The 24,605-nt window shown below is 48.9% G+C and overlaps 1 protein-coding gene across 14 annotated transcripts in view; it reads left to right on the top strand.

Annotated features, from left to right (window-relative positions):
* The window catches only part of UBR4 (ubiquitin protein ligase E3 component n-recognin 4), a 1,723,360-nt gene that overhangs the window by 66,180 nt on the left and 1,632,575 nt on the right, over positions 1-24,605 (top strand). For all 14 annotated transcript variants that reach the window (XM_086921716.1, XM_086921718.1, XM_086921717.1 and 11 more), the window contains exon 3: positions 12,228-12,356. In XM_086921716.1, the coding sequence (XP_086777842.1) occupies positions 12,228-12,356 (129 nt within the window). The remainder of the gene's footprint in view (positions 1-12,227; positions 12,357-24,605) is intronic.

The following is a 24,605-nucleotide window of genomic DNA, read 5'->3' as shown; positions in this document are numbered from 1 at the left end:
GACCTGTCCATCACAGAGTCGAAGACAATATTCAGGTCTCCCCCCAAGATGACATGGCGGTCGGGAGAGGCAGTGACGTCCACCAACACGGAGTCCAAGAAACGTTCCTGGTGGTCATTTGGGCTATAAACGGAGCCAACCGTGAACGCTATTCCCCCTAAGCGCATGCGATATGCAAGAAGCCTCCCCTTTTGTTCAGTATACTTATACAAAACCTCACCCCTGAAGGAGCTCGCTAGAAGAATGGCCACCCCCGCGGTCTTGTTCGCTGCCGAGGAGAAGAACTGGGTGGGGAACTTAGCAGAGCGCAGCCTGTGGCAATCCTGGGACAATAAGTGGGTCTCCTGCAGGAGGCATATGTCCGCCTGCGTCCCCTCCAGCAAAGATAGGATCGCTCTGCGCTTCACAGGGTTATTCAGACCCTTAACATTAAGGGTCACTACCTTTAGGGACGACATTCCTCCCGGGGATCAGGAACGCTGTGCAGTAAGCAAGGGATCAGCGGGTGGGGCGCGCGGGGCAGTTACGCGGGAAAAGCCAAAACAGGCCAAGCGTGGGCATGGACAACATCGGACGGGACTTCCCCAACATCAAAACAACCCTTACACCCTCCCAAAACACACCCGTGGCAACTAGCCAAATGCAAACTTAAACACCCCATTGTCTCAGTCAAGCCCCAAAACGGGCAAGTCCGTAGAAAAAAGCAAAGTGGACGTTCAGCCACTCACCTCCATCCGCTACCCCCTGACCCCTTCGCCCCAAACCCAGCATCGAAGAAGCTGTGAGCATCTCCCCCCGGAGTGAGTATTAGGCTGTCATTGCCACGCCGGTGGAGCCGGCCGAGTCCCTGGCTGCCGCCCTCAAAGCGTCGGCCATGTCCGCCCTGATAGTAGGGGAATCAGGACGCCCTGCGCTAGCCGGCGACTGTCTCCTCGTCGACCTCCGCCGGCTCCGTCTCTCTGAGCGCCTCCATGACGGTGTAGCTCCTTCCTCCTCCGCCGCCGTAAGCCCCAGGACCCCACAAATGTCTTGCAAGGAGCGTAGCTGATGCAGCACCCCATTCCACCGGAAGATCAGGCGGAAGGGATGTCCCCAGGAATACAGCGTCTCGTGTTCACGCAGAAAGTCAGTGGCAATCCTGAAGGACCTGCGCTTCTGCAGCGTGATGGCGGACAGGTCCTGATAAAGCGCTATAGGCCGCTCCCGGAAAGTCAGGGGTTGTTTCCTGCGGGCCTCAGTCATGATGCGTTCCTTCAACGGGAAGTCGGGCAGGAAAGCCAAAATGTCCGGTGGGAGCGCCGATGACTGGCGCTGTCGGCCAACCCTGTGTGCCCTATCAATGCGAATAGGGAAGTCCGCAGCTTCCCCCAGGATCCCTCGGAACAGGTCCTGCAGATAGCCCACCAAGTCGGCCCCTTCGTCCGTGGATGGAACACCACGCACCCTGATGTTATTCCTCCGTGACCTGTTCTCAAGGTCCTCAGAGTGGGCCTGGAGCTCAACACACTGCTCCCGGAGGCGGAGAACGTCCTGTTGAAGATGGACTATCTCTTCATCCCGGCGCTGGGCCGCCGTCTCCACCGTCTCAACTCGCACGCCGAGGCCCTCCACTTCCCTACGCACTTCCCGGACCTCACTGGCCACTTCCTTCTTCAGCGTCTGAAAGTCTTCCTTGAGAGAGCTAAACAGTTCCTCCATAAAAGACCTCGTGACCGGTGGCTCCCCTCCAGTCGCATCCGCCGAGGCCCGGGAAGACCCCGGCGACGGCTGTGTTCTGTCCCGCAGCTGCTGGGCCCTGCCAAGCATGTCCGGCAGGGTACGGTCCCCCTTCCTCGAGCCGCCTCTCCCAGTCATCGCAATCGCTGCAATCGATGAGTGGGCTCCGGTCCAGCCGCCTCAGGAATGCCCAGTCGCCGGCAAGCGCTCGATGTGGGGATCTCCCTGCGAGCAGAGGTGCTGCGTCACAAGCGACAAAATGGCGGATCAGTCCGGGTACTGCCAGCCGCGGGTGCCCAGCCGAGACGGCAATTGAGGGCCAAAGCAGGGGGCCTCCCTTCAACACGTCCCACAGAGAGTTAGCCCGGCAGCGGAGGCGGCTGCAGGCATCCGCCAGCAAAGGGCACCGGTGGAGGCCACCAACACCGATCCCTCGGGGACAAAATGGCGGCAGGGCGGGGCAGGGTAGAACGGCCAAGCCCGGCGACACCGCCGGGGCCCCTCAGGAACACGGCAGTCTGAGAAGTTCCACAGCCAGTTTCACACAGTCACACAAAAGGGCCCAAATGGTCCGACCCCAGCATTGAGGCCGCTGTACTTCATTCACGGGACCGGGGCCCGCACAGCGCAGTGTGTCGCCGTCGCAAGTCTGGGCGCCAAAGCACACGTCCAAAGTCCTCCGTGCCGCTGGGTCCTCGCCCGCAGGGTTCCTTTATCTTCCGTCGCGTGGCGGGTCAGACTCCCTCCGGATCGTCAGCTTTCAGCACCAGGCCCAGCCAAGGCGCCTGGACAGCACTGCGGTTCGCTCCGCCTCCCAGGCTCTCCGTCGTTCCTCGATCTTTGATCGGACTTTTGAAGTGCTTCCCCCGAGGCGATTAGGGCCAAAGCGACATCAATGTGCGCGCCAGGTACTCCGCCACACTCCTCTCACACGCTGAGCATCAGCGGGGGGAGAAAAGCGCAAGAAAAGGGCTCGAGCTGAGTCTGGCCGGAGGAGCTACGGGAGGAAGCGTCCGCTCACCCCGCCATCTTGGCCACGCCCCCAAATATGCTATTTTAAAGCTAAACGTACATTAACTATTCCCCCTAGAGCTCATTCCACACGCAAGCTAGGGGCTTCTATGGCTTTCTTAGGGAACATTCCTCTAGATGACATCTGCAAAGCAGCAACTTGGTCTACACCCCATACTTTCACTAAACACTATTGTGTAGATGTTCAAGCAAAAACAACAAGCTACTGTAGGCCAGGCTGTACTGAGAATACTTTTTCAAACCACTGAAACAGATACAGGTTGCCACCGCTAGGGAGAACAACTGCTGTATAGTCTATGCTAAAGTATACAATCTACAGCTCATATGCCTCGAACGGAAAATGCTACTTACCAGTATGCATCTGTTCTTGGCATGTAGAGCTGTAGAGTTGTATGCGACCACCCACCTTCCCGGATACCGTTATCGGTTGCAGTATTATCTTACTTAGATACATCACATGGACATCTTTTTCTATTCGCTTACTCACTCAAACACCCTTTCAATCTAAAGATGGAGTTGATGCCCATGCTCACTATCACCAGAAGGAGTCACCTATCTCGTGAGTACAAAGGCTTCTTCGACAAAAACAAACTGCAAACATCCAAGCCCAACACCAGATGGCGATCTATGATAAAGTTTACAACTCGACAGCTCTGCAGGCCAAGAACAGATGCATACTGGTAAGTAGCATTCTCCAGTATTGGGGTGTCTTTCATAGATTCGCATGCCTGAATCATTCCCGTTGTCAGAGTGGGAGTCCCACAGTACATAAAAAAGCAATAATATGCTATAATAACATAGAAAAAACTTGGTAATAACCAACCAGGAAGTAAAGTAGCCCAAGCTACAGGAGAAAAAACTTCCACACCCATGACTATCCTAGTCATTTTGTATAGCCCAAACTGTAGCCAATCAGGCGACAGCACCCACCAGAAGGTTCTCAGAGGCTCAGGCTCTCAGATTTTCTACCGCACGTCGTGTGAAGGGAGTCTCCCTGAGCTCTGCTCAGTACTTCTCTATTTTTCTTCAGGAATTTGGTTTTGAAGATGTCTTCATCTAAGAAATCTTTATTCAGGCCTTCTGACTCTTGTGGTATGCTCCGGTTTTTTAAGGAAGATGTCCACAAGAAGTGCATCTACTGCCTATACCCTGACCATCAGGTGAAGGACTGCCAGATATATAGGACTTTCCCTCAGAAGACCCTCAGGGACAGAGAGGGCCGCTTGCTTTTGTGGCTACAGGTAGTATTGCCTCTGGGTCTACTACAGCTTCTAGGAAGAGAGCTGCTGAAGAGGTGTTGTCTTCTCCTGGGGCCAAGATTGTAAAGAGGCAACAATCTTCTAAGGGGTCTGACAAGCCTTCCACTTCTATGGCTACTCCCCCTACTAAAGGCAAACTTGGGCCTTTCACATCCCCGAGAAGAGCAACCAAAAAATTACCTCGAAAGACGACTTCTGAGAAGACTTTACCTCAGAAACAGACCCTGTCGTCAACGATGCCGTCGTCGACTCCTTTGTCGACGAAGATCTCAGTCGACGCAACTTCTATGTCTACGGTAACTTTCACTTCTCCTAAACCTGAAATGTGAATGTCGACAGTCTTCACCGTCGACAATGGTCTATGTCACTGTCAGGCCTATCTCGTCGACGAAAGAATCTTCATCTGCCATCGTCAGCGCCTCATCGGCGGCCAAGCTAAATGAAGATTCCGACGAAGGCAGCTTCGTCGACGCCACCGTAGACTATTGCCCCATCGTCGTCGACGAGCTCATCGACTTCTGCGTCGTCGACCAAGACACCGTCGCCGACGAAACCTTCCTCATCGGCGAAGACAACTCGAGCGTCGATGACTACCTCTTCATCGTCTGGAGCCAAAACCCCGTCGACGAGCCCGTCGATAGGGGCTCCGTTGACGCCGCAACTGTCTACATGTACCAGCATGCAAGTTTGGTCACAGTCTACGGTTTTTACGTCCACACCGAAGCCGTCCTTGCTTCAGAGACGCGGTTCTGGCCTAGAACCTTTATCTCCTATATGCCTGTCACCTCAAATGGTACCCCTACAGTTCCCGGACAAGTTACTGGATTCTGAAGATAGTGAGGAGGATTCTGACATGGATGGAAGGTTTGGGGTGGCTACAAGTTCTTCAGAATTGAACATCAAATACCAGGAGGACTATCAAGATGACCAACATTCGCCTGAGCATGTGACATCACCTGTTACTAACGTCCCCTCAGCTCAGATGTCAGTAGCATTGCTAAAAAATTTACAGCACATGCTAAATGATTATTACAGGCGTTTTCCACCGTCTGAGGCAGCGGACTCTGTGCCTCCTACACCTGTGGTGCAAACGCCCATATCTGATTTAAGACCTCCAAAGTCTCCTCCACCAGTAGCGTCCCATCAGCCTGAAGAACAACATTCTTCTGACGAAGAAGAGAGAGAAGGGGAAGTCTAGGATGGATCCATGATGTCGGAGTGGGCTGATTATCGGGTCCAAACACCTTCTCTTTCACCTCCGGTAACCGCTGATTCACCTCCAGTAGATGTGGGAGGATTCCATCTGCTAATGGAAAGAGCTACAAAACGCTTCCATATTGACATGGAAATTACACAGCAGGAATGCTTCCTCTATGATTTCAAGGACCAGCCAAGGAGGCAGGTTAAGTCTATACCTATTATAGATTTCATCTGGAAAGAGGGAGTTGAAGTTATGTCTACTCCTGCATCTATCCCTCCAGTTCTGCCGAGGATAGATAAAAAATGTAAGGCTCCTGAAAAGTCCCCAGCTTGCCTTATAGTGCATCTGAAATTGGATTCTGTGATCATACAGGTTGCACAGAAGCGATCTAAAAATCCTTCTTCTCCAATCGCAGCCCCACCTGATAGAGACGGCAGGCGTCTGTATGCTATTGGAAAGCGTGTCAACCATGCCAGCAACTTCTGTCCGGGCTGCCAACTCATTAGCCATCCTGGGCAGATATGACCGGCAAATGTGGTCTGACATCCCGCCATGTGTCAACTACTCCCAGAGCCCTCCAAGTCAGAAGCTCTGAAAATATTACAGGAAGGTGAAAATCTCGGCTGAGATGATTGACTCTGCCGTTGATGTAGCTTCAACTGGATTCAGGCAGTTAGCAGGAGCTGCTGTCTTGCGCAAGCAAGGCTGGCTAAGAGCGACTTAGTTCTGCCAGGAGGTTCAAGCTAAGGTGTTAGACATGCCTTATTGACGGGTAGTTTTTGTTTGGCCCGCAAGTAGAGGAAGCCTTGCAGACAATCAAAAAAGACACGGAGACAGCTAGTTCCCTGGGCACCTTACAATTTCGAAAGCCGCCCTTTCGAGGTGCGAGAGGACGTGGATCGTTCTCTACTAGTGGAGGTTATAGTCAGCAGTCCTCTTACAGACAAGGGAATCAACGTTATCAAATCCAACGTTACCAGTCCTACGGCCAGCGCAACACTATCTATTACCAAAACAAAAGAAAGCCTGCCTACCGCGGAAAGGATAAAAGACAATGAGTGCCATAACCTGCCACCGCTACTGCCGCAGTCTCGCATAAAAATTGGAGGAAAGATCTCAAAATTCTACTCAAGATGGTCCTCAATAACATCAGACAGGTGGATCTTGGACATTGTGGCCAAGGGCCATGCCCTCGAATTCGAAAAGTTTCCTCCAAATGTGCCCCCAAGGGGCTCACCTCCAGCTCATCTCAGAGTTGTTTTCCCAGATCAATTTGATGTTAAAAAAAAAGGAGCAATCGAAAATGTTCCTCAGGTTAAGAGCGGAGCAGGATTCTACTCCAGATTCTTTCTAATAAAGAAAAAGTCTGGGGAATGGCGTCCAATTCTGGATCTCCGTGCCCTAAACAAGTATTTGAAAAAGCGAACGTTCCGGATGCTTTCACTCCAAGAAATACTGCATCTTCAGAATACATGGCCACCTTGGACCTCCAAGATGCGTATTTCCATATCCCCATTTTACCTCGTCCTAGGAAGTTCCTGCGATTCAGAGTGGCTGGCAGGGATTATCAGTTCAAGGTCCTCCCCTTTGGGCTGCGTTCGGCACCAAGGGTGTTTACAAAGGTCCTGGCTTTGTAGCAGCACACCTCCGGCTGGAGGGAGTACAAATATTTCCCTACTTAGACGACTACCTTATCAAGGCGTGTTCTAACGAAAACACAGACAACCATGTCCAGCGCTCTCCATCAATTTCAGCAAGTCACAGCTAGAACCATCCCAAAGACGAGCTTTCTTGGGTGCATCCTTGGACACACAGCTGGTCCGAGCTTTCATTTCGTACGAGAGGCAAGAAAGAATACAGGACATGGCTCCGACTTTACTCTCAAAGTCAGTTTCAGTCCGACAATTCCAGTATTTTCTGGGGATGGTCTCTTTCCTTTGATACCGAATTGCCGTCTCAGGATGAGGCCTCTTCAAGAAGAACTCAACCTGCAATGGCTGCAGGTCTCAGGCTCATTAGAGGACCTCATCCGGATCACCCCTCGCATTCAAGGTGATCTTCTCCGTGGATTCAAAGGAGAAATTTACAGCAGGGTTGCGCGTTCCTCCAAGACGCACCAAACTTTACAATCACCACGGATGTATCCCTCGAAGGTTGGGGAGCACATCTTCAGGGGCTGATGGTCAGCGGGAGATGGAGTCCTCCACAGAAGGTCTGGCACATCAATCTTTTGGAGCCAAGAGCCATCTTCCTACCCCTCAAATCCTTTCGCGCAATCGTTCAAGGGGCCACAGTATTGGTGCGCACAGACAATACTACAAGCATGCACTATTTGAACAAACAGGGAGGAACAAGATCGGCTCTTCTGTCTCAGGAAGCCCAAGATATATGGGCATGGGCAATAATACACAGAATCAATCTTCTACCGGTCCATGTACCTGGAACGGCAAACGTTCTTGCAGACACTCTCAGCAGGACAACGGTGTCCACCCACGAATGGGAACTTCATCAACCGACGGTAGATCGGATTTTTCAACAGAGGTGTCAGCCAGATCTAAAGCTCTTTGCGACCAAGGAGAACCGCAAATGCTGGTTCTTTGCAAGCTGGCATCCCCACAAAGACTCTAAGGGGAATGCGTTTTCGATCAACTTGTCTCAAATATATGCTTATTCCTTTCCTCCGATACCGTTGGTTCCCAGAGTTCTCTGGAAAATGAAAAAAAGAACTGTCACCTGATTCTCATTTCCCCCAGGTGGCCTCGCCAATATTGGTTCACCGAGCTCCTTCTCCTATCGGAGTGCGAACCAATTCAGTTTCGACCAATACCGGATCTCCTCTCCATCCAGGATGGTCAGATTTCTCATCCAGACCCGACTTCTCTGAAATTAGCTGCTTGGACCCGGAGTACCTTGAATTCGCCCATCTGAATATCTCTGCAGATTGCAAGGAGGTACTAGCCAAAGCAAGAGCACCTGCTACGATAAAGACATACAGACTTAAATTGAAGAGATTCTGTTTCTGGTGTCACTCGGCTGGGATTCATCCCTTTCAGGCTAAGCCAGAACAGATATTGCCTTTTTTCTTACATCTGGCAAAATCAGGATTATCTCACGCAACTCTAAAGGTTTTCCTGGCAGCCATTTCAAGGTATTGTCAGGATGGTTCCACTTCACTGTACTCTTCAAGGGTAATACAGCAATTCTTTAAAGGACTTTTCAGAATGTTTCCTCCGATACGTCAGCCACTGCCATCGTGGCATCTCAATGTAGTGTTAGCGTAGCTCATGCGCCACCCTTTTGAACCAATTCACATTGGATTTAAAATTCCTTACATGGAAAGTATAGCTTTTTTTGGCTTTGACTTCATCTAGAAGAGTCAGTAATGTCCAGGCTTTCACGGTCCAACCACCTTTCTTGCAGTTCACTTCAGACTCATTAGTGCTCCGCACAAACCCCAAATTCATGCCTAAGGTGCCTTCGGCCTTTCACTTCAATGAGCCAGTCATCTTAAGGACATTTTTTCCTAACCCACAATCCCCTGCGGAAAGGGCATTGCATACACTAGACATCAAGAGGTGTTAAAAGTTCTGTTTACAAAGGACCTCTACAATATGCAAATCTGATCAATTGTTTGTCGCTTATGGAAAAAATTCGACAAGGGCATGCAGTGTCTAAACAAACAATAGCAAGATGGATCTCTGCAGTTATTGACTTTTGCCATATACAAACAGGAAGACCTTTGCAGGCAGCTCCAAGGGCTCACTCTACGAGAGCCATATCTTCCTAGACTGCTCTTTTCGCTGGGGTTCCTCTTCAGCACATCTGCAGAGCAGCAACCTGGGCGTGCAGGCATACTTTCACCAAACACTATTGTTTGGATGCAGCCAGCGAGACTGACGGTTCAGTGGGTCAAGCAGTTCTGGGTAATCTTTTCAGATAAGGTGAGCCTCTGTTTCCCTCCTCCTCTAACTGCTTTTCAGACTCTTGTTCATGCTTATTGTTATGTATATGCTCATGTAATTATATTTATTCATGCTTTTAGAAGATGCGACTTTTCTGTTATATGGTTATGTACTTTTTCATATGTACAGGTTTATGCTACAAAGAGCGTCTTCCAAGCACGGATATATGCTGCTAGCGACTCTGATTCAGGCATGTGAATCCATGAAAGGCACCCCAATACTGGAGAAGAACAATAGTTACTTACTTGTAATCTGTGGTTCTCCAGGATTGTTGTCTTTCATAGATTCACATGCAACCTGCCCACCTCCCTGCAGAGGCTCATAGGCTACATTGATTTACCATCACTCCTGTGCGAGAAAATCTGAGAGCCTGAGCCTCTGGGGAGAACCTTCTGGTGGGTGCTGTCGCCTGATTGGCTACAGTTTGGGCTATACAAAATGACTAGTATAGTCATGGGTGTGGAAGTTTTTTCTCCTGTAGCTTGGGCTACTTTACTTCCTGGTTGTTTTTTTTAATGTTATTATAGCCTATTATTGTTTTTTTATGTACCATGGGACTCCCACTCCGACGACTGGGAATGATTCAGGCATGTGAATCTATGAAAGACACCAATACTGGAGAACCACAGATTACAGGTAAGTAACTAATGTTCTTTTCCTTACGTACCTTTTCTCTAGGAAATGTCCCAGTGTGATATCTAGGCATATCACACCGAGTATAAAAAGTAATCTAAAAAGTAACGTAAAAGTAACTTACCTGTAATTATATCGCAAAGTCGGTACTAAGTGTATGTACAGCATTTCACAGTATTGCATTACCATTAATTCAACCTGTAACTATTTCAAAGTACATTTACAATTTCATTTCAAACTGTATATTTACTGTGAAGTATTTATAAACTTACCTGTGCCAGGCTTGCTTGGTTCTAGAAAATAAAATAACTAAAAGAATATTTTTATACAAAACCAATTGGTCTGAAGTTAAGTCTTTGAGTGTGTGAAATCGTTTGCGGGTTGAGTGGGTACAACAAGTGCTTAACACTGCCCTCTGATACTGCCTTACTGCTCGCCCACACAACCACCAATAGAGAGTGAGGTGCTATATAACTTTACCTCTGCCTACCTTTTGGGATCCACTGGACTAGATTTTTATATATTTGTAGACACTAGAACAGTAAAATGCTCACATAACATTTTTTGAGGCATGAGCGTTGAATCCGTTAATGTTATCCTGTGGAAGAAACATACACTACATACATATCCTTGTGATCTTTTCTTGAGGGTGCCTTTTGGGACTTACGGTGCATAGGGTCGGGTCAGGGTCGCTCTACTAGATAATGCTTTACTGAAGGTAAAACACTTGTTCATCATTCCTACATTATATTGGCCTTCACACCACTCTTCAGTTCCAATATGATATGAGTGATATGCAACATCAGACACCACTTTTACTTTATAGACACGCAGTCAGAAATATAAAGGACACACCAGAAGGCCGGGCCATCAAAGAGGTTAACGCCTAGAGGATTAGATCTCCATGCCTCAGATTCACAAACCGCTATTTCTTTGGGTGTTTTTTCTTCCTTAAAGCCAGATGCGGTTTTACTTTCTTCTTCCTTACATATCCTGGATTTTAACCCTACTGCTATCTCTTGGCCAAAGGTTCATCAGTGGTGAGAGTCTAACCTCCTGATCGTCTGAGGAATGTTTTTTCCAGATGATAGCGCTAGAGAACAACCTACACTGACTAACTTGCAAATACCCTGCCTATTTTTGACGTTCCAAATTAAACTCTCAGTTTTCCACTACGTTTGAGAACCACTACTATCTGGTTCCTGTAGCTAAAAAGATATGTTGGTATGAATCTGCGACTTGAGAGGATTACAATATGGCAGTTTTAATACCAATTGCATTTACAGAGAGCCAGTGAAGCCTTCAAGACTTTAACCCCTTCGAGGCTAATGACGAGCTGGCCTCGTCATGGCGCTTACCTGCCGTGCGCGGATGACAAGGCCAGCTCGTCATGAAATAAAGGAAAACAATAAAACTCAGCGCAGGACGGGAAAACGCTTAGCAGCCATGGGGTTAAACAGTTAAACATACCAAGGACGTCTTTTACCATTTGCAAATGACACAGGGGAACCTGTGGGACCAGTTGGGTCAAATGACTATTTACCTTGACTACTTAGCATCCAATAAGATTGGGAATGCTGGGGATAATTTATCTCAATTCCATCTCTAAAATGATATTTCTTGATGCTTACTGAAAACAATGCAGGTTATTACAATGGAGTTCATAACACCTATGGTGCAAAATAGGTTACTTAACCTGTAGACTATTTACCCTAATTGATAGGTGTTCGACAAACATTACTCCCAAATACCCCATCAGGCAAAGTTGATGAAGCCAGTGAGGTGCTTTCAGCCTTTCAGGCACTACTTGAGGTTGATGTTTAACCCAAGAGGAATCTTGGTTTGACAGTATTGTGGTTAGGATCAGATTTGCAGATGTTCCTTTTCTGATTGCTTGTGTGTTATTTTTGCAATTATTTTTAATGGTTTAGGAGGAGTAAGCAAAGCTTTTAACCTTAAAATAGTTAGCAAACTATAAAGCTAGTCTTAGAGGTGAATAACTTTTTAGTCTTTCCAGTGGTGAACTACTCTTAAGGTATTCCTTACCAATACCTGTTTCCTTACCAATACCTGTTTCCTTACTTGGCATCAGTTTATGTAAAGTGTCTGGTAGACAGCGGTAATGAAGAAGGCTGTGAGTTGACAGCCTGCAATCTATTTTTGGGAGGAGATATGTTCACTCACTGTGGTATCTCCTATGTGCAGTTAATGTGTGCTCCCCTCCTGACCTTTTGGGGAAGAGCCTCCTGTGCATTAGGAAGGAAAGAGTGCTTATGGAGAGAGGGTACTCCAGAGTATGATGACCAACAAGGTATTAAAAAAAACAGGATCATAAGAGGCAACGTTGTTCGTTTTTTTTTTTTTTTTTTAATTGTGCATGTATGGTATTTGTGGTCAAATGTTATTTTCCGTTTTCAATTGTAGGTCTGTGAGGTCCTCTTCTCCAGAACTGTGAAATATGATGAGCTGTACTCTTCGCTCACCTCTCTGCTCGCTGCTGGGTCCCATTTCGATACCCTTCGAAGAAAGGAAAACAAAAACATAACTCCTCTGGTAAGATATCTCTGGAGCAGTGGGAGATGGGCCACATCCCTGGGTGGGCTAGCATGGATGATGCCCTCGTAATAAAACATTGCAGGCATGGCTGAGTTACAGCACATAACGTTCTCTTTTATACAGTATGAGGATGAGATTAAGATCAAAATAGTATTTTGTTAGATTATCAAAAGGAATTCCAGTGCTGCTGATAAACAATGCAAATGGCATTGTGTGTTCAGAGTGAAGTTTGCAAAGAATTTCATTGATCTGATGTTACAGTGCTGGTTGGGGTCCAGTGTTGAGGAGGTCCAAGATGTGTGACGCTGTGATGTTGAGCAAGGTCAGATATTTGTGACTCCAGTATAGGCTGTGAAGCAAGCGTTGAAGTTTGTGGCGGTGGAATACAATAATTGAGGACAGATTGTGGTGACTGGGTGATGATGGAGAAAATTATAGCAAAAGTATGTAATGACAATAGAAGATGCCTGTGATCCAGTAAATCGATGAGGTGGTACTTTTGACATTCACTCATAGCTAGACATGTTAGAAAGTAATTTTTAATTTGTGTGTATTTTTTAAAGATGCACACATAACATACAAATTATTAATTAGTATCAACGACTATGAAAGACATAGCTGCACTTGGCATAGATTATAGATATTTGAATATAAACATCTTACCTGTCTGTACCTGTACCATCCAGGAGCAACCAGCTCTATCAGAACATAAGGAAAGTACATCATTATTTTGTTCTAGGACATTTACAGTGGGAATCCTCATATTGCTGGAGTCCTATTGATGGTAAGTACATGTTGGAGGCATATGAGCTGCTGATTACAGACTATGCATAGATGGCCACCTAGTGTTGGGCCCGGATGTTTGCAGTTTGTTTTGTTGTAGAAAAGTCTTTGGAAGTCACGGGATAGGTGACTCCTTCTTTGGATTATACTGCGCATGGGCATCGGCTCCATCCCCAGATTGTTTTTTTCCGCCACCGGGCTCGGATGTGTTTCCAGCGCTCCGTGTTGGAACCGAATTCCTTTGGTGCGCATTCCTCACCAACTTACAGAAATTAAGTTTTGATCGTTTTTCCAGTCGACGCTACTCGTCAACACCGAAGACTTCGATTCCGGTCATCATCGCCGGCCTTCGGGCTTAACTAGGCCTTGACTCCAGCTCATGGAAAGGACGCCATTTAAAAAGTGTCCTCAATGTGGGTTGAACTTTTCCCACAACGACCTTCATGAAGTGTGTAACCTTTGCCTCTCCCCGGAGCATTAGGCCAAAGACTGTTCCGCTTGTGCCTCTTTCCGCTCCAAAAAGACTATCCGGGACCGAAGAGCGAGGAGAACAATGGCTCGATCTTCAGCTTCGATTCCGGACGACATCTTTGAAGAAGGCGTCAACGCTCCAGAACAACACGACATAGACAGCAAGTTCGAGGCATGTGGGCTGCTGAATTCATATCTGTGCATAGTCCGCCACCTAGTGTTGGGTCCGGATGATTGCACATTGTTGTCCTGGAAGAGTCTTCGAAGTATCACGAGATAGGTGGCTCCTCCCCTGGACTACAGTGCGCATGGGCATCGCCTCCATCCCCAGATTGTTTTTTTCCGCCATAGGGTTCGGATGTGTTTTCGGTTCCCTCCTTCGGAACCGATAGTTGTTAGATTTTACTTGAGACCAAAAGGTCTTTAGGCTGGGCGTCGGTATAGTTGCGTCGGGGGTTTTCTTACTGACTCTCAGCTCCAATCTCCTACTGCCCTTCCACGTGCTTCGACGCGGACGGGCCTACACTACCGCATTTGCGATGGAGCGGACTCCATTCAAGAAGTGTCCGCTATGTCACTCGAAATATTCGCACCTTGACGTGCACCCTGTGTGCAACACATGCTTGTCACCGGATCACCGTGAGGACACCTGCATGGCTTGTTCAAAGTTTAGGAGTAAGAAAACTTTGAAAATTCGCCGGGCTAATCGACTCCAGGCACAGTTGTCGGCTTCGGCACCCCCACCTGATGACATCTTTCAGGAATCGGTCGAGGAGGAGGCCGGCGTACAAGAGTCGGACTCTGGCCCCGCGTCCGAGGAAGAGGCCTACGACGCGGACGAGGAGGCCTGCGACGAAGTCTCCGGTGAGGTAGGGGACGACGAACTGATTTGTGCCGCGATGGGAGATAGCTCAGAGGAAGAGCATCCCCAAACAGACTCCGGGGTTTCCCCCCGTCATACGGCCCAGGTCGAGGGATCGCCTTCGGGCCTTACCCGAGATCTTCCTACAAGTCCTACGTCCCCGCCTCCGGGCCCGGTCACGGACATTTCTGGCAAGAAAACGAAAGTGAAGGCAACCGGTCCCGCACCCTCGGATGCGAAACCGAAACCGAAACTGGCGTTGGTAAAGAAGGTTCTGGAGGCGTCGACTTCCACGAAACCCAAAATGGCCGACTCGAAGAGCCACGCCAAGATGGCCGACCACAAAAGCCGCGCCAAAATGGCCGACCCGAAGTCTTCTGGATCGGCACCGAAGGCGAAGACTTCCGACGCGGCTGCGTCGGCACCGAAAGGGGTCGCGGACCCGAAGACGGCTTCGAAGAAGCGTCACGCCGACGGTGCGACAGGCCAGGGGGCGTCGGCACCGAAGAAGAGGCCTGCCGACGACCGGGCTCTCGGAGACGAAGAGTCGCTCGAGACAGTTCAACCTTCGGCATCCCTTACTAAGAAGGTGGGAGAATCCTTGAAGCGGATCCAACAGTCCACTGTGGTTCCCAACCAGGACAATGTCGTGCCTAGGCCCACGCCGAAGTCTACCAAGGGACAAACGCCCATCCGTTTTACCCTTCCTCCCAAGTCGGCGCCGAAGGCCTTCGCGCCTAAGCAGAGCGGACATTCTCAGGAGGTTTTGACGCCGAAAGCTGCCTTGGTGGTATCGAAGCTTCGGCTCCAACCGCTCGCGGTGGAGGAACGTCGAGAAGTTACGATCGACGCCAACACCGGAAAGTTGTCGCTCCTCAAACGAAAAATTACGTCGGAGCCGCCATTGGAACCCTTTAGAATTCCACTCAAGAGCAAGAAGTACTCTGCTGACTCTTCGGCTCTGATGGAACCTCTCTCTCCACAAGCCATGGAACGTTCGCCGGCCCATTCTCCAGTGCCTGAGGTGGACGTGGAGGAAGACGAGTACAACTATCCGGCGTACTCGGATCCGGACGAGGAGCAGGTGCCCTGGACGGCAGGAGGCGACACGGACGACCTGCAGTCAGGTCAGGACACTCAACTTTTCGCCGCGAAGACGTCCCCGACGGAGGACTCGGCGGCGTTTAATGCATTAATAGAGAGAGCGGCAGCGAACCATGACGTCGAACTGCACTCAGACCCTGTGGATGCGGACTTCTTGGTCGACACCTTCTCGGTAGCCGAAAAGCAAGTCAAGACGCTACCTATGCTCAAAGGGGTGCTGAAGCATGCACAGGAGGTATTCAAGGAGCCCACCCGGTCACGGGTGGTCAATCCTCGCATCGACAGGAAGTATAAGGCGGCGCCCTCGGATCCCACGTATATTAAGGGACATTTGCCATTGGACTCCCTGGTGGTGTCCAACGCTCGGAAGAGGGCGAATTCGCAGACTACTGGTGATGCTCCTCCCCCAGACAAAGAGTCAAAGATCTTTGAGGCATCAGGCAAACGCATTGCTGCACAGGCAGCAAACATCTGGAGGATCTCTAACACCCAAGCCCTGCTTGCACGTTATGATAGGGCTCACTATGACACATTAGAGGCCATCCTACAACACTTGCCTGACCAATACAAGGAGGCGGGGGAGATGCTCATTCAGGAGGGTAAACTAATTACTAATGCATCCATCAAATGTGCCCTAGATGTAGCAGACACTGCCTCCAGGGCTATCAATACAAGCGTGTTACTCAGACGCCATGCCTGGCTTCGGATTTCTGGGTTCAAGCCCGACATACAGACCACATTACTGGGTCAGACGGTGAACCCGGACCATCTGTTCGGCCCTGAGGTAGATGCCTCCCTGGAAAAAATGAAGAAAGATACCGAAACTGCCAAGTCTATGGGGGCTTTACAAAGTCAGCAGTTTCGGGGTGGTTCTTTTCGCCGCTCCAATTCAAGAGGCACCTCAAGAGGCCAGGCACCCCAGACCACGCAATACTACAAGGGTAACACCCAGTCCTCGTATAACAACAACAAGGGCAGGGGTGGATACAGAGGCAATAATATCAAGGGCAGAGGACGTGGAAACAATTCCTCCAGGTCCACCGCCTCCAACAAGCAGTGACGTCTTGTCACTTCCCCCCGATCACACAACACCTGTCGGGGGGAGACTACAGCAGTTCCTGTCGGCGTGGAGGTCCATCACCACGGACAGGTGGGTGAGATCTCTTATCCAGTACGGGTACTGTCTAGAACTTACGTCCATTCCACCGGACATACCGCCAAGAGGCCGTGCTATGTCCGACGAGCACTTGACCTTGTTGCAGCAAGAAGTACTGATCATGCTGCAAAAAGGGGCGATAGAGCTCGTTCCATTGCAGGAACAGGGAACAGGGGTTTACTCCCTGTATTTCTTAATCCCCAAAAAGGACGGATCACTCAGGCCGATCCTGGACCTCAGGCCCCTGAACTGGTACATCAACTCAGAGCACTTCCATATGCTCACGTTGCAACAGGTGCTTCCCCTGCTCCAACGGGGGGACTTCCTCGCAACGCTGGATCTGAAGGATGCTTATTTCCATATTCCCCTGCATCCTTCACACAGGAAGTATCTCAGATTCAAGATCTTAGACCAGCATTACCAGTTCAGAGTCCTGCCGTTCGGGGTCACCACGGCACCAAGAGTTTTCACCAAATGCCTAGCGACTGTAGCAGCGCATCTCCGTCGCCAGCACGTCCATGTCTTTCCATACCTAGACGACTGGCTTATTCAGGCAAAGACGGAACAGCAGTGCGCAGACCACGTGTCACGCACCATTCACCTCCTGCACGATCTGGGATTCTCTCTGAACTACCCGAAGTCCCATCTCCAGCCCGCCCACGTACGACAGTATCTGGGCGCGACGATCAACACTCTGGCGGCCACTGCGCAGCCGAGTTCAGTGAGAATCGCCGGTATCCAAGCGCTGATCCAACGATTCAGACCCCAGACCTCGCTTCCAGCGAGGGTGTTCATGCAGTTGATAGGCATGATGGCCTCCTGCATCTCCATTGTCCCGCACGCGAGACTACATATGCGTCCGCTTCAGGAGTGCCTGGCACGTCAGTGGACTCAGGCTCATGGGCAACTGACAGACCTAGTGTTGGTGAGCGGTCGGGCGTACAACTCTCTGCATTGGTGGAATCCACAAAACCTTTGCAAGGGCCGACCATTCCAAGAGCCTGTCCCACAGATCATCCTGACAACGGACGCCTCTCTCCAGGGTTGGGGAGCTCATGTACTCCATTACACAGTGCAGGGACTATGGACACTTCAGCAAAGGAAGATGCACATCAATGTGTTGGAACTGATGGCAATCTTCATGGCCTTAAAGGCGTTCAAAGTACATCTGTGCAACAAGGTCGTGTTGATCCGGACGGACAACATGACAGCCATGTACTACATCCAGAAGCAGGGGGGAACACACTCTCCACAGTTGTCTCATCTGGCTCAGAGCATGTGGAAGTGGGCCATTCAGAGGAACATCTTCCTCATGGCAGAACATCTCCCAGGCAAGGACAACCAGATGGCGGATCTGCTCAGCAGGCACAGCCATCAGATGCACGAGTGGGAGTTACATCCATCAGTACTCCAACCGTACTTCCAAAGGTGGGGTCATCCAGAAATAGACCTGTTCGCCACAAAGGAGAACGCAAAATGCCAAAGCTTCGCCGCCAGGTTCCCACACCCCCAATCACAGGGCAATGCGATGTGGATGAACTGGTCAGGCAGATTTGCGTACGCTTTTCCCCCAGCACCTCTGATACCGCTGGTGGCGCGCAAGCTCAGGCAGCACTCGATGACACTCATCCTGGTTGCTCCAACGTGGGCTCGCCAACCATGGTACACCACGTTTCTGGAACTCTCCGTGGTACCGCATCAAAGGCTTCATCTCACTCCCAGCCTTCTGACGCAGAGCCATGGCGACATTCAGCACCCAGATCCGCAACAGCTCAACCTGGCGATCTGGCTCCTGAAGTCCTAGAGTTTGGCTACCTCAATCTTCCTCCCGATTGCATGGACATCATTCGGGAAGCGAGAAAGCCCACTACCAGAGCTTGTTATGCGGCTAAATGGAAGAGGTTTGTCGTCTACTGCGGGGAGCACAGCATTGACCCGCTAGACGCTTCCATTCAAAACATCATATGTTACCTCTTTCACCTGTATAGATGTAATCTAGCGTACTCTTCCATCCGCATTCACCTGTCTGCTATGGCAGCATACCTTCAGAATAGGCAGCACCTGTCACTCTTTAAGGTCCCTGCTATCAAGGCCTTTCTAGAAGGACTCAAAAGGGTCATTCCACCAAGGACCCCACCAGCCCCGGAATGGAACCTCAATGTGGTTCTTACAAGGCTGATGGGTCCTCCCTTTGAGCCACTGCACTCCTGTGAGCTCCAGTTTCTTACTTGGAAGGTTGCGTTCTTAGTAGCTATTACATCGCTACGGAGGGTTAGCGAGCTGCAGGCGCTCACCATCCAAGAACCTTTCTTCCAGGTACATGCCAACAGGGTGGTGCTCCGCACTAACCCTAAATTCTTGCCCAAAGTAGTCTCACAGTTCCACATGAACCAAACTATTGAATTGCCAGTGTTCTTCCAAAACCCAGAGACGCTGGCGGAGCGGATGCTCCACACTCTCGATGTAAAAAGGGCCTTGATGTATTATGTGGACAGGACAAAAGATTTCCGCAAAACCAAACAACTTTTTGTTGCTTTTGCCACTCAACACAAGGGAAACGCAATCTCCAAAGCAGGAATAGCTAGATGGATAGTAAAGTGCATTCAAATCTGCTACGCTAAAGCAAAGCGCACTCTCACTATACCACCGAGGGCCCACTCCACTAGGAAGTTGGGGGCCTCTATGGCGTTCTTAGGTAACATTCCCTTAGAAGACATCTGTAGAGCAGCCACATGGTCTACCACTCATACTTTCACCAAGCACTACTGTGTAGACGTGCATTCAAAACAACAGGCAGCTGTTGGTCAGGCTGTTCTAAAAACGCTTTTTCAGACTGCTGCAGCTGGCACGGGCGGCCGCCGCTAATGGAGGGACTGCTATGTATTCTATGCACAGATATGAATTCAGCAGCCCACATGCCTCGAACTGCAAATGCTACTTACCAGTATGCATCTGTTCTTGGCATGTAGGGCTGCTGACATTCATATCGCCCACCCTCCTCCCCGGCGCCTGTAGCAGCTGCAGTATGTATTCATATACAAACATATGCTCATAGCATGGTCATCACTCACTTCTTCACTCCATCTCTGCCTATGGCTAAAAACAATCTGGGGATGGAGGCGATGCCCATGCGCACTGTAGTCCAGGGGAGGAGCCACCTATCTCGTGATACTTCGAAGACTCTTCCAGGACAACAATGTGCAATCATCCGGACCCAACACTAGGTGGCGGACTATGCACAGATATGAATGTCAGCAGCCCTACATGCCAAGAACAGATGCATACTGGTAAGTAGCATTTGCATTCCGAGGCAGAAGAATCTGAAGTTGAGGACATCACTCCAGCACAGCGGGTCTTAAGTAAGACCGTCAACCCCGACCCTTCCTCGACACACCCAAAGAAGGCCCCGGTCACACCCTCTCCCTCGGGCTCGGGTGCACACCGACACACTGCTTCTACTGCCCCACCTTCAGGCCCGGCTAAGAAGCTAATTAAGCCTTCAGGCGACTCGGGCTCGAGTCTGCCTTCACACGGTGCCGGAGCACACTTACCGGTACTGAAAAAGACAACTTACCCGGCTACGCCGACATCAAAACCATCGGCGCCGAAACATACCACTACTCTTTCGGCACCGAAACCCAGGTCGGAACCAAGCAAACCCGCTTCGGAACCGGAAAAACCATTGGATCCAAAAAATATAACGGAGCCGAATAAAAACACCGGAACCGAAAAAAGCTTCGGAGCCGAAAAACACTCCTGCTTCTCCGGTTAAAGACATTGCCAAAAACCAAAAGAAACCGCTTCGGTGCTGAAACCTTCCTCCGCACCAAAAGATCGGCCTCCTGCAGAGGACTTACTTCATCCAGACCATGCGCAGAAGACTTTAGCCAAAGATCCAATCACTGGACAGCTAATTTTGGCTTAAAAAAAACGGCCACTGAACACACCAGTTCCAGCTCCGCATTCAAGGAAAAAGTATACATGGCTAACTCTCCCTTAAGACTGCCTTCCCCTTCTCTTCCACCTGTACCATCACCACATCCTCCCATACCACAACATTCCCCAGCATCCTCTATCATACCAGACGATGACAACAGGGATGATAGCTCTGACGATATAGGGGGTAACATACCTGATCGCGCTACTCCTACAGGATCACCTAAACCGTGGGATGATTATAACACCCCAGATGTCCCAAATATCCCTCAGGATGACATATACCCCTCAAGGCCTTCCCCCCCCCCCCCAAAGACACTATGGGTTTCAATCAATTCATTCACAGAGCTGCGCAATATCATGGGATAGACATGCATACAGACAATGTAGATGAAGACTTCCTAATGGATACCTTTGATAATGTACAAAGGTCCTCCTCCATTTTACCAATGCTTAAAGTAGTGATTAAGCATTCTCCTGAAGTCTTCAAGGACCCAGTCAGAGCTTGGGTCACTAACCCTTGTATAGAAAAACAATATAAAGCTGCCCCCTCAGACCCAGCATACATTAAAGGCCCAGTACCACTAGACTCACTTGTAGTTTCCAATGCACGCAAAAGAGCAAACTCACAAACATCCGGTGAAGCTCCACCACTATTCTAAGCTACTTGACGCATCAGGAAAAAGAATAGCGTCTCAAGCAGCAAACATGTGGTGTATCGCCAATACACAGGCATTATTAGCCAGATACAACAGGGCACATTATATCCAAGAGGGGAAAAATATTACAAACCCCTCTATTAGGAGTGCACTTGATGCAGCAGATACTGCCTCTTGGGCAGTTACCACCAGCATTTTATTGCGTAGTCATGCCTGCCTACGCATATCGGGGTTAAACCTGAAGTACAAAGTGCCATTCTTAATCAACCCTTTGATGAGCAACACCTATTCAGACCTAACGTAGATGTATCACTTGAAAAAATGAAAAAAGGATACAGATACCGCCAAATCTATGGGAGCCATGCAGTTGCAGGCTCCCAGACGTTAATTTCGACGCTCATCCTATCGAGGTGCCACCTGGGAATACTCTTCAGACACACCTTCTACCTCATACAAAGCCCTTACACAGTCCACTTACAGCAAGGGCTACCAAAGGGGTGGTTACAGGGGTAACAATAACAAAGGCAGAGGTAAAAATAACAACTCCTGCTCTGCCTCTACCCCTGCCCAATGACTCCCTCCCCCTTCCCCCCGTCCCATTCCACTCCTGTCGGGGGAAGACTTCAACAATACCTGTCAGCCTGGGAAAACATCACATCAGATAGGTGGGTGCTCCAAATAATTCAATCAGGTTACTGTTTAGAATTAATATCCACCCCCCCAAACATACCACCCAAGCAGCGTCCAATGTCGCAAGAATATTTAACACTGCTCAGACAGGAGGTAATATCCCTCGTGCAGAAAAATGCAATAGAAATAGTTCCAGAGCATCAGAAAAACAAAGGAGTATACTCCCTATATTTCCTAATGCCAAAGAAGGATGGATCTCTAAAACCCATCCTAGACCTCAGATCTCTAAACATTTACATACAGTCGGATCATTTTCATATGGTCACACTCCAACAAGTCCTTCCACTTCTGGTACTAAACGACTCCCTTGTCACTCTAGATCTCAAGGACGCCTATTTCCATATTCCCATCCACACAGCGCACAGAAGATATCTCAGATTTGTGCTAGACAGGCAGCACTACCAGTTCAAAGTGCTCCCATTTGGAGTCACAACAGTGCCAAGGGTGTTTACTAAATGCCTAGCAGTAGTAGCAGCACACTTAAGAAGACAACATGTACATGTTTTTTCACATATCTAGACGACTGGCTCATAAAAGCCAGCTCATACAGCCAGTGTGTACAACACACTCGCGCTACTATTCAACTGCTTCACGACTTGGGATTCACAGTAAATCACACCAAATCGCATCTGCAACCCTCGCACAGACAACAGTATCTCGGCGCTACAATAAACACACCACTAACACTAGCGTATCCCTCTCCAGCCAGGATAACCAGTGTACAAAGTCTCCTAACAAAATTCCAACCGCAACACTCGCTACCAGCTCGAGTGTTCATGCAGCTCATAGGAATGATGGCATCTTGCATATTTGTAGTACCTCAAACAAGACTGCAAATGCGTCCACTTCAAGAGTGCCTAGCACGCCAATGGAACCAGGCTCAAGGTCAACTAACAGACCTAGTGTTGGTAGACGGTCTGACTCATCGTTCCCTGCAATGGTAGAGCACCAAAAACCTTTTAAAAGGGCGACTGTTTCTAGACCCAGTTCCTTAAATAGTCATGACAGCGGACGCATCGCTTTCCGGCTGGGGAGCTCACCTACTGCATCACACCATGCAAGGCAGGTAGACACCGCAACAAAAGTTACTCCACATCAACCATTTGGAGTTGCTAGCTGTGTTTCTATCCCTAAAAGCATTTCAAATTCAAATGGCAAAGCTGTCTTAGTTCGCACAGACAATATGTCAGCTATGTACTACATAAACAAACAAAGGGGGAACACACTCTCTGCAGCTCTCGCAGTTAGCACAGCAGATATGGAGATGGGCTATACCACTAAAGATCTTCCTCTTAGCCTAACACGTCCCAGGAGTACAAAACACTATGGCAGATCTGCCAAGTCAACAAACACAGCAGATCCACGAGTGGGAACTTCATCCACAAGTTCTTCGTCCGTTCTTTCAAATGTGGGGTCAACCTCAAATAGACCTCTTTGCCACCCACAAACGCAAAATGCCCAAACTTTGCTGCCAGATACCCACACCCATTGTCCAAAGGCAATGCAATATGGATGAACTGGTCAAAACTATTTGCGTACGCTTTTCCTCCTCTCCCACTACTTCCGTTACTGGTACGCAAACTACAACATTCCCTGACGCTCATTCTAGTGGCTCCAACATGGGCCAGACAACCGTGGTACACCATGCTGTTGCAGATGTCTGTAGACCCACACCAAAAACTAAAACTATCTCCATGCCTATTAACACAGAACCATGGAGAGATCAGACACCCGGACCCAGCTCAGCTCAACCTAGCGATCTGGCTCCTGAGGTCATAGAGTTTGGTTACCTCAACCTTTCTCCAGAATGTATGAACGTTATCAAAGAAGCTAGACGTTCCACTACTAGAGCATGTTATGCTGCTAAGTGGTAACGGTTGGTCATATACTGCCAAAGCAACCCAATAAATCCTTTAGACGTGTCTATTCAACACATCATAGGATATCTATTACACCTTCAAAAGTGTAATTTAGCCTTTACATCTATCAGACTACACCTCGCTGCCATTGCAGCATACTTACAAAAAGACAACATCTATCTAATTTTAGAGTACCAGCTATGAAAGCTTTCATGGAAGGACTCAAAAGAATAATTCCTCCCAGAACGCCACCTGCACCAGTGTGGAACTTTAACATTGTTCTCACAGGGTTAATGGGACCTCCCTTTGAACCATTACATAAATGTGAATTGCAATTCCTAACCTGGAAAGTAGCTTTCCTAGTAGCAATTATTTCTTTCAGAAGGGTTAGAGAACTACAAGCATTTACCATTCAAGAACCTTATCTGCAAATACATCTTAAAGTGGTTTTTCATACTAATCCTAAATTCCTTCCTAAAGTCATTTCACCTTAATGAATCAGTTAAGCTGCCCGTATTTTTCTCGCAGCCTCAAACAGTCTCAGAAAGAGCTCTACACTCCTTAGATGGCAAAAGAGCATTACTGTACTATATCGAAAGGACACAAACTTTTCGTAAAACAAAACAACTTTTTGTGTCTTTCTCACCGCCTCATAAAGGCAACCCCATATCAAAATCAGGGATCGCTAGGTGGATTGTTAAATGCATACAAATATGTTACCACAAA

Source organism: Lissotriton vulgaris, chromosome 5 (genome assembly GCF_964263255.1).
Source record: "Lissotriton vulgaris chromosome 5, aLisVul1.2, whole genome shotgun sequence".
NCBI classification, from domain to species: Eukaryota; Metazoa; Chordata; class Amphibia; order Caudata; family Salamandridae; genus Lissotriton; species Lissotriton vulgaris.
Note: the sequence above shows the minus strand (reverse complement) of the source record. Positions and strands in the feature narration are given on the sequence as shown.